This window comes from Ictidomys tridecemlineatus, chromosome 1 (genome assembly GCF_052094955.1).
Source record: "Ictidomys tridecemlineatus isolate mIctTri1 chromosome 1, mIctTri1.hap1, whole genome shotgun sequence".
Classification (NCBI taxonomy): Eukaryota; Metazoa; Chordata; class Mammalia; order Rodentia; family Sciuridae; genus Ictidomys; species Ictidomys tridecemlineatus.
Genome location: NC_135477.1, coordinates 25054012 through 25071140, shown reverse-complemented (window position 1 = coordinate 25071140; position 17129 = coordinate 25054012). Strand labels below are relative to the sequence as shown.

At 42.7% G+C, this 17129-nt stretch overlaps 1 protein-coding gene across 2 annotated transcripts; it reads left to right on the top strand.

Annotated features, from left to right (window-relative positions):
• Positions 1 to 3250: 3250 nt before the first annotated feature.
• Nolc1 (nucleolar and coiled-body phosphoprotein 1) lies at positions 3251 to 13384 on the top strand. Of its 2 annotated transcripts, none has more exons than XM_013362105.4 (13): positions 3251 to 3489; positions 6847 to 6902; positions 7015 to 7163; positions 7257 to 7396; positions 8017 to 8182; positions 8636 to 8745; positions 8878 to 9013; positions 9270 to 9398; positions 9716 to 9826; positions 9916 to 10554; positions 10991 to 11097; positions 11227 to 11319; positions 11482 to 13384. In XM_013362105.4, exons 1-13 carry the CDS (start codon positions 3370 to 3372, stop codon positions 11638 to 11640), a joined length of 2115 nt encoding a protein of 704 aa, XP_013217559.2. In that variant the 5' UTR covers positions 3251 to 3369; the 3' UTR covers positions 11641 to 13384. The 2 variants fall into 2 exon arrangements, with proteins under 2 accessions (XP_013217559.2, XP_013217560.2); XM_013362106.4 differs by having other exon boundaries at positions 3252 to 3489; positions 7018 to 7163.
• The last annotated feature ends 3745 nt before the right edge of the window (positions 13385 to 17129 follow it).

Below are 17129 nucleotides of genomic sequence, written 5' to 3'. Positions count from 1 at the left end.
GAAAGTGGCTCCTGGGGTGTATTGTCTAATAAGTCAAGACAGTGTTTCTTAAAATTTGAAAGGACATTTGAATCACATGGTGATTTTTTTAGAATGCAGATTCTGGTTTCTTGAGATTCTGCATTTCAGTCAGTTTTCTGGGCACACACCATTAATCACAGTTACAGGAGGCTAAGGCAGAAGGATTACAAGTTCATGGCCAACTTGGGCAATTTAACAGAACCCTCAAAAAATAAAAGGGCTGGGGCTGTAGTTCAGTGGCAGAGTGCCCTGAGTTCAATCCCTAGTAACAACCCCCCGAAAAAAAAAAAAGATTGTATTCAAAGCAAGTATGATTATAGTAGTCCATGAAGGGATTTTTTTTAAAAAATAGGGATTGAACCCAGAGGCACCTAACCATTGAGCCAAATCCCCAGCAGTATCCCCCTCCCTTTTTTTTTTTTTTAGCATTTTGCTAAATTGTTAAGGCTGGCTTTGAATTTGTAATCCTCCTGCCTCAGCCTCCCAAGTGCTGGGATTACAGACATGTGTCACCTTGCCAGGCCACAAAGGAATCTTGATAGAAAAGATTTAGAAGAAAGTTCACACACGTTGCAAATAAAGACTTTCTAAATGGGCTTGTGTGAACATTTCATTCTTTTCAGCCAAGTTCACCATAAAGCTTGAGCACAATGCTGGGCACATTGCAGATACTTGAATGTATTATTTATTTATTTTGGGGGGGTGCTGAGGATTGAACTTGGGCACTCAACCACTGAGCCACATGCCCAGCCCTATTATTTTTATTTAGAGACAGAGTCTTGCTGAATTGCTTAGTACCTTGCCCTTGCTGAGGCTAGCTGTGAACTCAGATCTTCCTTGTTTCAGCCTCCAGAGCCACTGGGGTCACAAGTGTACGCCACCATGCCTGGCATGTTGTTATTTCTTGAGGTACTGGGGATCTGGTACAGATCCAGAGACTTGTTCATATTAGGCAAATATGTTCACTTATTTTTTGAGACAAGGTCTCAGCTGGGCATGATTGAGCAAGGCTTTAAGCAATTTAGCAGGACCCTGTCCCAAAATAAGAAATAAGAAAAAGTCTGGGGAGGAAGAAGTGCCTCTGGGTTCAAACCCCGGTACTAAGCAACAACCATAAAAGGGATAAGGTCTCATTAAGTTTCCCAGGTTGGCCCAGAACTTGCCATCCTCCTGCCTCAGCCTCTTTAGTAGCTGGAATTGCAGGCATGCACTACTGTGCCCAGCCAGAATCACTCTTTAAATAGTTAAAACAGTGTTAACTCTGGATTCAAGGGAGTATATTATTTTTATCATCAACACTAATAAGATGGTCTTCAGGCCAGGTTTGGTGCATAGGCTTGTAAACCCTGACGGGCAGAAGGATCACAAATTCAAAGCCAACCTCTGCAATTTAGGTCCTATGCTACTTAGTGAGACCCTATCTCAAAACAAAGCTGGAGATGTGATTCAGTGGTTAAATACCCCTGGGTTCAATCAGGCCTTTAGGGAAATTATGTAAGATTATTAAAGTGCTGATTGAATTTTTTAACTTTTTTAAAATTTTAATTTTTGGTACTAGGATGGAACCCAGGGATGCTTTTATCACCAGATATGCCTCCAGTCCGTTTTTTTTTTAATGTAATTGTAGATGGACAGAATGCCTTTATTTTATTTATTTTTATGTGGTTCTGAGGATTGAACCCAGTGCCTCACGAAATCTAGGCAAGCACTGTTAACACTGAGCTACAGCTCCAACCTCCCACCCCTAGTCCCTTTTTTTTTTTTAAAGAGAGAGAGAGGAGAGAGAGAGAGAGAATTTTTAATATTTATTTTTCAGTTCTCGGCGGACACAACATCTTTGTTGGTATGTGGTGCTGAGGATCGAACCCGGGTCGCACGCATACCAAGCGAGCGCGCTACCACTTGAGCCACATCCCCAGCCCCCCCCTTTTTTTTTTTAAGAGAGAATTTTTTAATATTTATTTTTTAGTTTTCGGTGGACACAACATCTTTATTTTATTTTTTATGTGGTGCTGAGGATCGAAACCAGTGATCCTTGCATACCAGGTGAGCTTGCTACCACTTGAGCCACATCCGACCCCCCCCCCTCCCGTCCTTTTTTAAATGTTGAGACAGGGCCTCAGTTCCTGGAAACTTCATCAGTTTTTGAGACTGTCCTTAAACATGCAGTCCTCCTCAGCCTCCTGAGTGACAGGGATTACAGGCATGTATCATTCATGAATGCTTGAATGTTTTAAAGAATACATGTGGTTAAAAATTTTCTCAGAGGGATGCAGGAGATGTAGGGATTCTCTCCAGGAGAGGGGAGTTCCTGTTTGGAGAAAGGCAAAGAAGGGTGTCCCACGAAGAAATGGTTCCTTATCCTTCCTGGGGAATATTAATGGGAAACTGGGTAAGATTGAATAGGTCGTTGACTGCTTGCTAATGTGGCCTGAAAAATGGCTGATGGACACTGTTATCACCTAAAGGGAAAGGTCAGTGTGAACTCTGATACACAAGGGAATTGAATTGGATTATTGTGATATTCAAGTTTGCTGCATGACCCCTCTGCCTTCTTTGAACTGAATTAAGGATGAATAAATGAAGGGGGATAGGGTTGTTTTATAGGCAAATAATGACTGAGGGAGGAGCAGCTTTGGGAATAAAACTTTTGGGTAACTGGATGCTCCTCTGTAACATAGGCAGGAGTCTGGAAGCGGGGGTGGTGTGTCAGACAGGATTTCCTGGGTTGGAGCGGGAATGGAAGTTGTTAGGAGACATTGTGACCACAAGAGAGGCCAAGGACTGACCTCCGATCCATTAATTACTTAAATCCGAATCGCAGCTGGGGCGTGGGAAACCGTTGTTGCCAGCCGGGCATAAAGGCCCTAGGCTGTAATCCCAGCAACTCAGGTTGAAGTCGGAGGATCGCAAGTTCAAGACCGGCCTGGGTAATTTAGCGAAACTAAAAATGGGCTGGAGATGCAGCTCAACGACTCATTCCCCAGTACCGAAAAAAGAAAGTACAAAAAGTACTTTCAGCAAAGAACGCGCGGGAAGTCCGGAGTTTTCCCGCCACGGCCAGGAGCAAGACCAGTGACGTCAGAGCTCCGCCTGCATGAGGACGCTACAGTTGGGCTCCGCCCTTACCAACATGGCGGCAGACATGGGACCCGAAATAGCTTTCGTCTTGACTCTACTTCCGGGGTGAAGGTGGAACTACCCTGTAGAGCCCCACCTCTTCCGCAGACGCCCGCGCGTAGCAGGGAGGTTACTGGACTCTTCATTCCGCCCCTCTTCCCCCGTAGAGTTCCTGAGTTCCTGAGGCGTGCTGCGTCGGCAACGGTAGTGACGCGCTTTGCCGGGAGAATGGCGGACTCCAGCATGCGCCGCGTGATTCCCAGCGACCTGTATCCCCTAGTGCTAGGCTTTCTGCGTGATAACCAACTCTCGGAGGTGGCAAATAAGTTCGCCAAAGCGACAGGCGCTGTAAGTTCTTGGCTTGGGGTACGTTCTAGGATGGGATGACCCCAAGGCTTCAGGCCCTGACATGGTTTAGGTTTTCGGGGAGGTCGGTTGGGTCCGCCAGACCAGTTGTCTACGAGACTTGTGTCGACCTATCCAGAGTGATGGGAGAAAGCCGGGGGCATCGGCGCCTTCTAACTAGATAGCGCAGAGTCCTATTGCTTTTTCCTGGTGATTCAGGCAGCGGCGGCAGCGTGGGTCACGCGTGGCCTAGGTCACATGGCTAGCAGAGTGCGGAGAGGAGCTAGCGATGCGTCCCACAGCGGGCATGGACTTTGTGGGGGACTTTGTGTTCGCCTAACAAAATGTGGTTTGACCGTACCCTCGATGACACTTAGCTGAGACTCAGAAATAAAATGAAATTGCTTCAAAAATGAAGGCTAGGATTTTCGTTACAATCTAGGTTTAGGACCAGAACTGTTACTTTTTAGATCTATAATCCTGGCCACTCGCTTAACCTTTCTTAGTCTGTTTTTTTTTTTTTCCTACAGAAATGTCATCCACTTTTTAGGATTTTTGCAAGTTTCAGTAAGATAAATATACAAAGTAACAGCCCCAGGTCTTGTGCACAGAAAGTAGGGAGTGACAACTGTTATCCTAGTTACGGCAATTTATGGTGCTCCAAACACCTGTGAGGACAAGATGATCATGAAAGACTTGTAATCTACATCTCAAAAAAAATGAGTTATGCTTGCATGAGGAACACCTTGAGGAGCATAGAGTAGAATTCCTGGGAATGATAGGATAACTAAAAGTAAACTTGTCCTTTTGAAACAGAATCAGGCTGCAAAAGTAGAGGATCAAATTAATGTATAAAGGACTACCTTAATCTGGAATCCATTCTATGTAATCTAACTGCTTTCATATTTCATACTGTTTTGACTGTTAGGGAGTGTGCATGAAATTGGGCATTTTGGAGTTAGTATTCCTTTTGTTGGGGGAGGGGTACCCAGGGATTGAACTGAGGGACACTCAACCACATCCCCAGCCCTATTTTTTTTTTTTTTTTTAAAGAATGAACTCAGGTGCATAGTACCTGCAGCTCCAGGCTCTTTTATATTTTATTTTATTTTATTTTTTGAGAGAGAGAGATTTTAATATTTATTTTCTAGTTTTCCGCGGACACAACGTCTCTGCCTGTATGTGGTGCTGAGGATCGAACCCAGGCCACACGCATGCCAGGCGAGCACTCTAACGCTTGAGCCACATCCCCAGCCCTTGTATTTTATTTTAAAGACAGGGTCTCATTGAGTTGCTTAGAGCCTCTCTGTTGCTGAGGCTGACTTTGGACCCGAAATCCTCCTGTCCAGTCTTGCGCCAGCTGGAGTTAGTTTTTGTCACTAACTTTATGAAGGACTTACTAAAAGCCAGATGCTGTTTCTCACTGGGCGTGGTGGCGCATGCCTGTAATCCCAGCAGCATAGGAGGCTGGGATAGGAGGATCAAGAGTTCATATCCAGGGCTGGGATTGTGGCTCAGCTGTAGAGCACTCCTGGGACTCGGGTTCCATCCTCAGCGCCACATAGAAAATGAAGGCATTGTGTTGTGTCCATCTACACCTAAAAAATAAATATTAAAAAAAAAAATTCAGGGCTGGGGATGTGGCTCAAGCCGTAGCGCCCTCGCCTGTCGTGCGTGGGACCCAGGTTTGATCCTCAGCACCACATACAGACAGATGTTGTGTCCGCCGAAAACTAGAAAATAAATATGGAAAAATTATCTCCCTCTCTCTCTCTCTCACACTCTCTCTTAAAAAAGAAATAAATACAATACTGCCTTAACCCTGGCAATTGAGGAAAACCTAAACTCCATCTCAGAAATTCCATTGCTTTATTAAAACCCTTAAAAAAAAAAATTCAGAGCCAGCCTCAGCAAGGCCAGGTGCTAAGTAACTCAGCGAGACCCTGTCTCTAAATAAAATACAGAAAAGGGCTGGGGATGTGGCTGAATGTTTGAGTGCCCCAGAATTCCATCCCTGGTACAAAAAAAAAGAAACAAAAAATCCAGATACTGTTTCTGGATGCTAAGCCCTTTCTATGTATTGTTGCATAGTCTCCCAACAGTTTAATAAGATGTGTAGTACTATCTCCTTTTTATTGAAAAAAAAAGAGTCCGAGAGATTAATTTGCTGAGAGTAATATAGTAATAACTACAGAGGTGAGTTCATCTCTACCTGGCTGTCACTAAGCCTGTACTTTTTTTTTCTTTTGATGCTGGGTATTGAACTGAGGCCTTTATACAGTCTATCTACCATTGAATTATATCCCTAGCCTATGACATTTACTTATTTGCATACTGTAAAACCTTGCCATTTTTTGCAGTTATCAGTTTAATTAATGACTGAATAAAATTATTTGTTTTAGCAGTATTGGGGATGGAATCCAGGGCCTCCCATATGCTGTGTACGCATTCAACCTCTAAGCTACATCCTCAGACTTTAAATTTTATTTTGGAACAAAATCTCACTAAGTTGCCTAGGCTGACCTCTAGTGATTCTGCTGTCTTGGCCTCCTGAGTAGCATGAATTATAGGTGCATAATACCATGCCCACCTTTAAATGCAGTTGTTTTTGGGAGGGGGGGTTGAATTCAAGGGCGTTTGACCACTGAGCCACATCCTCAGCCTTATTTTGAATTTTAGTTGCTTAGAGCTTCACTGTTGCTGAGGCTGGCTTTGAACTCCCTCGATCCTCCTGCCTCAGCCTCCCCAAGTTGATGGGATTACAGGCGTCTGCCGCCTCGCCCAGCTGAATGCAGTTCTTTACTGAATATATCACACCACTCTTCTCTGGGAGGCTTATTTCTAGTGGTTTAGTATGAGTAATCCACATTGTACCAGATACCACCTTGTATTAGTGTTGTGCCCCTGTTTCAGTGTAAGATTAAATTCTTAGATTTAAATGCAACACTAGAGTAAAAGGAATGAACATTTGGAAAGACTTTGATAGTGCCAGGCATGGTGACGCACTCCTTTAATCCCATCAACTTTGGAGGCTGAGAGGATTGCAAGTTTGAGGCCAGCCTCCGCAACTTAGAAGGAGATGTGACTCAGTGTAAAGCACCCCTGGATTCAATCCCCAATACCAAAAAAAAAAAAAAAAGACATAACTATGGATTGGCAGGCAGGGAGTAGGTGGTGCTACAAACTTCAGGAATATTTTTCTCCTAATTTGTGCAAGTAGGAAACGTTTTGTGAAAATTTAACATTTCAGAGTGAATAAATAGATACATAACAAGTCACATTTAATGAAAGCATAACTTGAAATCTGAATTCTGAGTAGCTAGGATAATGTTTTCTTACCCAGCTCTTTCTTCTCTACAGACACAGCAAGATGCCAATGCCTCTTCCCTCTTGGACATCTATAGCTTCTGGCTGAAGTAAGCCTTCCCTGTTCTAGCTGGGCTCTCTTCTTCCCCCAGGTGGGCTGGGCTGTGTTCCTTGGTTTGAGAAGGTCCCAAATCCCCCAGAAGTTAGCCTAATCTTCCTTAGCAGGTCAACCAAGGCCCCAAAGCGGAAGTTACAGACAAATGGACCAGTGACGAAGAAGGCTAAGAAGAAGAGCTCATCAAGTGACAGCAGTGAGGACAGTAGTGAGGAGGAAGAGAAGAAAGTTCAAGGGCCTCCAGCTAAGAGGGCTGGTAAGGGGGTTGAGCATGGTGGCTCCAGGAAGATAGTTTGCTTCTTGTCTGAACCACATGATGATTCTTACTGGGACCTGTACTTTCATTCAGCTGTACCTGGCAAGCGGGCCAGTCTGCCTCAGCGTCCTGGAAAGGCTGTGGCCAAAGCTTCAGAGAGTAGCAGTAGTGAAGAATCCAGTGATGATGATGAGGAGGAGGAAGAGGAAGACAAAAAGAAAAAGGCTCCCCAGGTTTGTAGCTTTGTGCAAAAAGTCAATTGCTTAAGGGTTTGAAAAGGAAGGAACCTAAAATTGACCTGTTACTTGTGACCAACTGGGATGATAATGACTGTTTAGTAGGTTATTATGGGGAACTGACTGTTTAGTAGGTTATTATGGGGAAGAACAGGGATTTTTCATGGAAATTTGAAAGTTTAGAAAGAATGTGAAGTTGAAGTTGGGCTTTGAATCTAAGGGAATTCAAATCTGCTTCAGTGGTTTGGGTTCTTCTGGGACACTGTTTAGGTTTCCAGGAATAACAATGTATTTTGTTAGAAGTTGTTAGCGGGATATAGCATAGACATGGCCAGTATATCAGTGACCAGACTTTTTGTGTCTTTTACTGAGTGTTTTATTCTTGCCATATTCTGCCCTGCTTGGACTTCTCTCATCTGTAGTGTTCCATAAGACCCCTAAAGAATAAAAGGAGGGGTTGAGGATTTAGTTCAGTGGCAGAGTGCTTGCCTAGTATATACAAGGCCCTGAGTTCACTCCTCAGCCCTTGAAAAAAATAAATAATTTAAAAAGGAAACTTGGATGCCCTTAAGGCACCCAGAAACCCTTACTGATTCCTCTCCTGTGTTTTCTAATAGAAGGGAGTTAAACCCCAAGTCAAGGCAGCCAGAGCTGCTCCTAAGAAAGCCAAGAGCTCTGAGTCTGATTCTGACTCAAGCTCAGAGGATGAGGCACCAAAGAACCAGAAGACAAAGACAACACCTGTGGCAGTGAAAACTCAGGCGAAAGCCCCACCCAAACCAGGTACTGTTTTTGTTCCCAAGATATTGGGTGTGGATGGTTTGGGAGGTTGAGGCAGGAGGATCGTGAGTTCAAAACTAGCTTCTTCAGCTTACCGAGACCCTAAGCAACTTGGTGAGGCCCTGTCTCAAAATAAAAAGGGCTAGGGATGTGGCCCAGTGGTTAAACACCCCAGTTACCCCCCCCAAAAAAAAAGCCAGGGACCAGAGTGCCCTGGGGACTGGTATTAATATTGCTCATTAGACACCAGATTGAAATGGTATTGGTTATTGAACTAGAGGAGGTGATCATGAACAGTGTGGGGTTTTTTGTTTGTTTTTTAAAGAAGACTTCTATAGTTTTCTTTATGATAAAGGTTAGGTTATATTTATAAGAGCTTATCTGAATAGAGGCTGAGATGAAAGACTTCAGAGGATTTATTTAAATGATTCTTCTCATGCATACCAACTCGAGTAGATCCTAAAGTAACCAATGGCAAAGCAGCCAGCAGCAGTAGCAGCAGCAGCAGCAGCAGCAGTAGCAGTGATGACTCAGAGGAGGAGAAGGCAACAGCCATCACCAAGAAGGTGATATACCTTTTCTGGGCTCTAACTTTTCTCAGGGAAGAAGTGGCCAGGGGGATGGGAAAGTCTTCATTCTCAAGCAGAATTGTTTGGCTCAGTATTTTCCTCTGGTTATCAATTTTTCTCTCGATACAGACTGTACTTAAAAAGCAAGTTGTAGCCAAAGTCCCAGTGAAAACCGCTGTCACCCCTGCACAGAAGAGCTCTAGCAGTGAAGATTCCTCCAGTGAGGAGGAAGAGGAGGAGAAAAAACCCATTAAGAAAAAACCAGGTGATTGGACTTGGGAATTCAAGCTTTATGACTGGCCAGTGCTTAGTTGCAGTCACCACATGGACCTTTCCTTAGAGCTACTTGAGTGCCTTCATGACATGACAGCTAGCTTCTCCCAGAACTAGGAATCTAAGAAAGTAAGGAGGATGTCACAGTGCTGTGTATAACCTAGACTCGGGATTGAGCCAAGGTCCTTGTGCATGCTAGGCAAGTGTTATGCCTGAGTCAGTCCTTGTATGTATTATTTTTTAAACAGGTCCCTACAGTTCAGTCCCCCCACCTTCTGCTCCACCACTGAAGAAATCCCTGGGAACCCAGCCACCCAAGAAAGCTGTGGAGAAGGTACAGCCTGTGGAAAGCAGTGAAGACAGTAGTGATGAATCTGGTGAGTCAGAGATGCTGCTTCCCCCTAAAAATGGGTCTGGGGAGGTTATAAGAATTAGGAAAATAAAGTTGGGTGTGATGGCACATGACTAATACTAACAGCTCAGGGGGCTGAGGCAGGAGGATTGGGAGTTCAAAGCCATCCTCAGACAGTTTCAGCAAAAGTGAAGCACTGAGCAACTCAGTGAGACCCTGTCTCTTAAAAAAACAAAAACAAAAAAGGGCTGGGGATGTGGCTCACTGGTCAAGTGCCCCCAGGTTCTCTCCTGGTTGGGTTGGGATTCTGGACCCAACATAATGCCAGTTATTTCTTCCTAGATTCAAGTTCTGAAGAAGAGAAGAAACCCCCAGCTAAGGCAGTCATCTCCAAAGCAACCACAAAACCAAATCCTGCAAAAAAGGCAGGAGAAAGCTCTTCAGATAGCTCAGGTAAGGCATACAGAGGCCCTCAGTGCAGCTGCTATAGGGCTCCCTGAATTCGATTTGGGGAGCTGTTCATTCTGTTTTCCTCTGTCTAGACACTGACAGCTCTGAGAATGAAGCTCCTGCCCAGCCAGCTAGTACCATCAAGAATTCCAAAAGTAAGCCAGCTGCCACTCCCAAGCCACCTGTGGCTAAGCCAGCTACAAATACTAAGCAACCTGCAGGCAGTGGCCAGAAGCCTCTGACCAGAAAGGCGGATAGTAGCTCCAGTGAGGAGGAGAGCAGTTCCAGTGAGGAGGACAATACAAAGAAGACTGTGGTCACCCCTAAGTCCAAGGTGACTGCCAAAGCAGCACCATCTCTCCTTGCTAAACAGGCTCCTCAGAGTGGTGGGGACAGCTCTGATTCAGACAGTTCCAGCAGTGAGGAGGAAGAGGAGAAGACATCTAAATCCCCAGTTAAGAAGAAGCCCCAGAAGGCAGCAGGAGCTATAACGCCTTCTAAGACAGCCTCTGTAAAGAAAGTCAAGGCTGAGAGCAGCAGTAGCTCTTCCTCTGATGACTCCAGTGAGGAAGAGGAAGAAAAACCCAAGAGCAAGGGCACTCCAAAACAACAAGCCCTCAAGGCCAATGGCACCTCAGCATTGACTGCCCAGAATGGAAAATTAGGCAAGGACAGTGAGGAAGAAGAGGAGGAAGAGAAGAAAAAGGCAACAGTGGCAGTTTCCAAGCCAGGTCTGTATCCAGAGAACCTGTCCTCAGTTTTGTTCCCCATGTCTGAAAGGATAATACTTTTGGATGTTGGGCAGTGAGAGAAGGCCTAACAGTTTTCTGTTGTGGAGCCTCAAAGCCAGCCTCAGCAAAAGCGAAGTACTAAGCAACTCAGTGAAACCCTGTCTCTTAGTTAAAAAATACAAAAAGGGCTGGGGATGTGGCTCAGTGCTCAAGTTCAAGCCCCGGTACCAAAAAAAAAAAAAAAAAAAAAAGGAAAGAAAAAATTAGTAAGAAATCTCTGTTGTTTCATTGCTTTTGGCTAAAGTGAAACAGGGCCAACGCATTATGTGTTTTCTTAGTGTTTCTATTGCTTTCCTGGTTGGGTTAGGACTGGGCCCAGCATAATTTCTGAGGAGGAATGAGAAACTGCTATTGAGTCTGGCTTTTTCTTTTGTAGGTTCAGGAAAGAAACGGAAGCAGAATGGGGCAACCAAGGAGACAGCAACTCCTGAAGCCAAGAAGATTAAGCTTCAAACTCCTAATACATTTCCAAAAAGGAAGAAAGTAAGTTGTCTTGTTTTCTTCTCGGGAGCCAGTCTTTAAAAGGAAAATATGCTATCATCTTTACAGTTTGCCCTGGCACCATTCAGCCGCTAAATGACCACATCTTTAATTTCCTACATAATTCTTTAGGGAGAAAAAAGATCATCTTCCCCATTCCGAAGGGTCAGAGAGGAAGAAATTGAGGTGGATTCACGAGTGGCAGATAACTCCTTTGATGCCAAGGTGAGAGGGGATGGTGTTTACCATTCTTGGGAAGTAGGGGAGGCTCAAGGAAGCATTTGAAGCCCTCCAGGTTCAGTTTGTCTTGGGTAGGGAGTAGAAAGAGAAGACACGGGGGCCCTGGCATTGTCCTGTGTGTGTTAATTGCCTCTCTCTCCTTACCAGCGAGGCGCAGCTGGAGACTGGGGGGAGCGAGCCAATCAGGTTTTGAAGTTCACCAAAGGCAAATCCTTCCGGCATGAGAAAACCAAGAAGAAACGGGGCAGCTACCGGGGAGGTTCTATTTCTGTCCAGGTCAATTCTGTCAAGTTTGACAGTGAGTGACCTGGGGTCACCTTAGGTAAAACAAGGATGATGATGGGAAGCCACTAATCTTCTCAAGTGGACCTGGAAACCCTCAGCACTGTTAGTGGAGGGTCTTGGTGAGGACAGAAGGTTAGAGTAGGTCCTAAGACTTTGCAACATTAACGTCCTCTCTGGTCCTTTTCTTTGTTCCTAGTTTTGTACAGATTTGTTTTTGAGTGTTGAGTATCAGGGACAACGTAAGAAGAATGTTGTTTTTTTAAGAAAATCATTTTAGTTGTTCCAGTCTTCCTGTTCTGTGGAAGTCATCATACTAAGAAATTTGTACATTTTATATTAAATCATTTCTTATTGATTTTTGTTGTGATTTTCAGAGGTGATTTCCCACAGATAAAATCTTAATTATTGCTCAAGACATGGTAAAAGGTCACATGAATTTTTATAATTGAAGACTTCTGCCCATGTGAGTGTACATGACCACATTCACCCCTACTTTCCTCAGAGCCCTAGTAAGGGAAATTTAAAGAATGGTTAATGTATATGTATAGACTGTTGAGCATGCATTCTAGTTCATTCTCATTCATGTGTCTGGGACTGAAGCTTTCAGCCAGCATGAACCTACCCAATATTTTGGGATAAAATTCACTGTTCTGTTACAGGCAGAATTTTAGTGTGGTGTGAATGCCATGGATCAATTTAAATATTATGTTTTCTGTGATTTTGTCGTTTGCGATACATTTGTTTTTTGTTTGAAAGCAAACTTTTGTATGGTTGAACGCTATTTTTCAACAACTTGACCCTTACTAATGTTATATAAAGTGGAGGACTACATCTTCTCCTGTTTTTACATTGTTGAAAAAAAAAATCACATGAATTTTATGTGAAAAGCACATTTTACTTGGTATTTCTGCCTTGGTAGCAGTGGTGACCCAGAATTAATTTAATTAATTCCTACATGGTGGAGAATTACTGATCAAGAATGTTGAAAAAAAAAACTTGATTAAAAACCTCAGTCCTCAGTACAGGTAGATTACATCAGGTGAACCCAGAGGCAACCTTTATATGTTCTCACATAGGTGGAAAAGAACCGTTTCAAAACAGATGATCTGATAAAATTAAGTAGAGTGGGATTGGGAAATCCTAATAGATTATTGTGTCTTCATGTTGGTACATAGGAGCAACTGATTTGTTCAGTTCAGAAACTTAACACTGAAGTTAATAAAAAACCGGTGAGCAGATCGGGGCCTCTCATCATCACTAGTTGTTATGTGTGCTCGCAGAGGACCGAGCTAGCTTGCAATAAAGACCTCTTTGCTGCTTACATTAAAAAAAAAAAAAACCGGTGAGAAGAGCTGGGGGTGTACCTCAGTGGTATATTTAGCACTTGCTTAGCATGTGCGAGGTCCTAGGTTCAATCCCTACCACCATAAAAAATAACTAGTGAGCAGAGACATGATTTCTATCTAAGAAAACTGATTGTAAGACTGAGGTGACCAATGCTGAGTTAGAGCATGGGGGAGGAAAGAATCATTGAGCTTTCTGGAGGCTGGGCAGTTTCTTTCTCGAGAACATGTGCCCCAAGCTTTCATTGATGCATTTAGGTCTTTTGTTTGAATTCCATACCTACTAAATAACCTGATAAAATCTGGTTTTCAGTATAACTGCTCTAAGAAGAAATGCACTGTTCATGCTGACATACATATTTCAGTCTGCATGGCAAAAGTTCTACATCTTACCACGAAATAATAAACTGGTTTATAATGTGCCTTGGGAGTCCTATTATTGAATCTGAACCCATCCTGCTCAAATCAGAACAACTTTGGTGCAAAATACAGCCAGGGTCCACACTTGTGGGTTCACTCTGGAGGCTTTTTGGCAGCACATTCCTGATTCTTGGTCACACCTGGTCTCCTAGTGCCTTTTCAAGGCTTTATTTCCGCTAAACTAGGGGTTGGTGAAATGGCCTGTAGCCAAATTCAGTCCATGGCTGATTGTTAAAAATTTTAAGTAGGAGTTAAGAATGTTTTTGTATTACCTAGGTCTTTACATTTTTAAAGGTATCTTCAAACTATAGGGCTGCATGAGGTGGCACATGTGGCACAAGCCTGTAATCACAGTGTCTCTGGAGACTGAGGCAGGAGGATTGCAAGATCAAAGCCAGCCTAAGCAACTCAGGGAGACCCTGTCTCAAAATATAAAAAAAGGGCTGGGGATGTGGCTCAGTAGTTAAGTGCCCTGGGTTCCTAAATGTCTTTTTAAATTTTTTTTTCCCCTTTTAATACTGGGGATTGAACCCAGGGCCTCACATGCTAGGTGAACCCTCTTATCATTAAGCTACATGCTCAGCCCTTTATTATTTTGGGGGAGGTGTGGGTACCAGGGTATGCCAACATGCCCAGGAGCCTAAAATATTCAAAATGTAGCCCATGACAGAACTGATTTTTCCAACTCCTGGTTTAAATCTGTGCCTCATAATACCGACTGAACATAAGAATTATCTGAGAGCTTAAAAACTGTTCCTGTCCCCAGGTCTGTTGAGTGCTCCTTTGTGGGGGGAGGGGTGTGGTAGTTAGAAATTGATAAATCTCCCTGGTGAGTCCAGTGAGCAAGCAGAATTGAGAACCACTCACCTAAGGGTATTTGAAAATGAATGAACCAGTCTTGGTGGTGCATGCCTAAAATCCCAGCCACTGGGGAGGCTGAGGCAGGAGGATTACAAATTGTAGGCCAGCCTCAACAACCTAGTGAGACCCTGTCTCAAAAAAAAAAAAAAAAAAAAAAAAGATGTGATTAAGTGGGGTAAAGTACCCTTGGGTTCAATTCCTAATACAAAAGAAAAAAAAATTGGAGTGTTGGGGATATAGCTCCAGAGGTAGAGCACTTGCCTGAGGCCTTGTGTTCCAGCACAGGAAAAAAAATAAAGGTATTTTGTCCATCTACAACTAAATAGGTGGGCATGGTGGTGCACACTAATAATCTCAGCAACTCCAGAGGCTGAGGCAAGAAGACTGCAAGTTTGAGGCCAGCCTCAGCAATTTAGTGAGAACTTGTCTCAAAAATAGCTGGGGAGGGCTGGGGTTGTAGCTCAGTGGTAGAGCGTTTGCCTTGCACGTGTTAGGCCCTGGGTTCGGTTCTCAACACCACATTAAATAAGTAAATAAATGAAAACAAAGATATATATTTAAAAAAATAGCTGGGGATGTAGATCAGTGGTAGAGCTCCTCTGGGTTCAATCCCCAATACCAATAAAGGATTTAAAAAATTTCCATCTCGGCCCCATTTTCTGGAACTTATGTCTCCTTCTAGAGTTTCTGTATATAGTTATCCCTCATTATCTAAAGGATATGGGTTCTAGGACCCCTAAACCCAATCTCTGAAAATACCAAAATCTGTAATGCTCAAGTTCCATTTATAAATGGCTCCATATTTTGGTATACCTACATGCATACAAATTTAAATCATCTCTACATTGCTTACAATACCTAATACATGCCAGTTCTAGGATATGTGCATTTAACTTTTTTTTTTTTTTTTTTTTTTGGCAGTGCTGGGCATTGAACCCAGTGTCTCAGGAATGCTTGGCAAGGTTCTACCACCAACCTGCACCAATTGTACATTTAACATGTTGATCATTATTGCCCTATAAAACCATCCTAAATTGTAGTTCTAGCAATAATGCATAAAAGTGCCTCTGCTTGCCTTCTAACCAACATTACTTACCATGTTAATGTCTGCTACTTGGATAAATGAAAATACTATCATGTTATTGGTTTGTTTATGGTTGTTTGTTTTGTGGTAAAACATTAAGTTTACCATCTTAACTATTTTTAAGTGTTAGAGGTGTCAAGTATATTCACATTGTGCAGAGATTTCTAAAACTTTTTCATTTTATAAAACTGAAACCATATCCATCAAACTCTTAATCCTCCCCCAGCCTTGGCAACCATTCTACTTTGTTTTTATGATTTTTGACTACTTTAGATACTTGATATGAGTGGAATCAATAGTATTTGGCTTTTTGTAACTGGTTTATTTAATTTATCATAATATCCTCTATGTTGTAGCAAATTGCATAATATTCCATTGTATGCATCTACCATATTTGTTTATCCATGTCATTGCTGTTTGTATTAGGTGTACATTTCTCTTACACATTTAATCATTGGTATTTCTTTTCTATCTAGTGTAGCCAGCTCTGTACCTTATTTCAATGAATTTATATTTTTCTTAACGATTTGTGCTTTTTGATATATTAAGCAGATTAGCCATCTATCATGGATTGCAAATATTTGGTTTTCTGGTATTTGCATTTTATAATTGAATACAATGTACATCTATCAGTTTTCTCCCCAGATGAATCAATTGTGATCTTACTGTTTAAAAACCATAGCCTACCTTATTTTCCTGGTAGTGGTGGTGTTTTGTAGTTGGGGTTGAACCCAGGGATACTTTATCACTGAACTACATCCCCAGGCTTTTATATTTTTTATTTTGGGAACGTTCTGACTAAGTTGCTCAGGCTGTCCTCCAACTTGGAATCCTGCCTCAGCCTCCCAAGTTGCTGCAATTACAGGCATGTACCACCATACTCAGCTTCTAGGTGGTTTTTGTTTTTGAGATGGGGTCTGTGTTACCCAGACTGGCCTCAAATTTGTAATCCTCTTGCCTTAGCCTAATGAGCTGGAATTATAGGCGTAAACCACCATGCCCAGCCACTTGTTTTTCTTTTGCATTTTATGAACATATCTGGAAACTTTTCCTATCTTATTTGCTTTTTTTCTTTGATTTGCCACGGTGGGGATGGAACCCAGGGTCTTATGCATACTGGACAAGCTCTTCACCACTGAGTTACATCCTAACACTTTTGTGTGTATGAGTGTGTGTGTCTTGGGGGTTTTTTTATAGCAGACTTCTTTTCCTTTTAGGCCTTGCAAAACTAAACTTGTTCATTATCTGCAGCTGATGTGTTACATTAATGAAGCAGTTTAGCAAATTTTCTAACAACATTCACTAGGAAGGTAACCCTAACCTAATCCTAACCCTAACCTCTGTCTTCTGTTTTGTCATATGTAAAATTAGAGTACCCTGTCATCTCAGAGGATGGTTATTGTAAGGACTGAAAATTTTTCTAATGAACTTAGCATAGTCCCTGTTATTGTAGGCACTACGTCACTGCCACTTGCGCAATAAAAGGATTTTTTTTTCTTTCTTGGTGGATTGTAGTTCAATGCTAATATGGCTGTCAGGAAAACAACATTTCTAGGTGACCACTGAATTTTCAGATCCTTCTTGCTCCCCGAGTTTGCTTATGCTGCCTGCAGTTACTGAGGTAACCAGTAGGTGGGGGCTCTTGCTCACTGCATAGGGAGCTAGAGAATATTAATTGAAGAATTAGTTGAGAATACTAGTTGAACCCTTAACAAAAGTTCCATTCAAAAACTTCAGGAATCACAGCAAGAGAATCTGCTTGTATGTATTCCCTGTGTTCTTTGAGTGAGAGTGAGAACTGG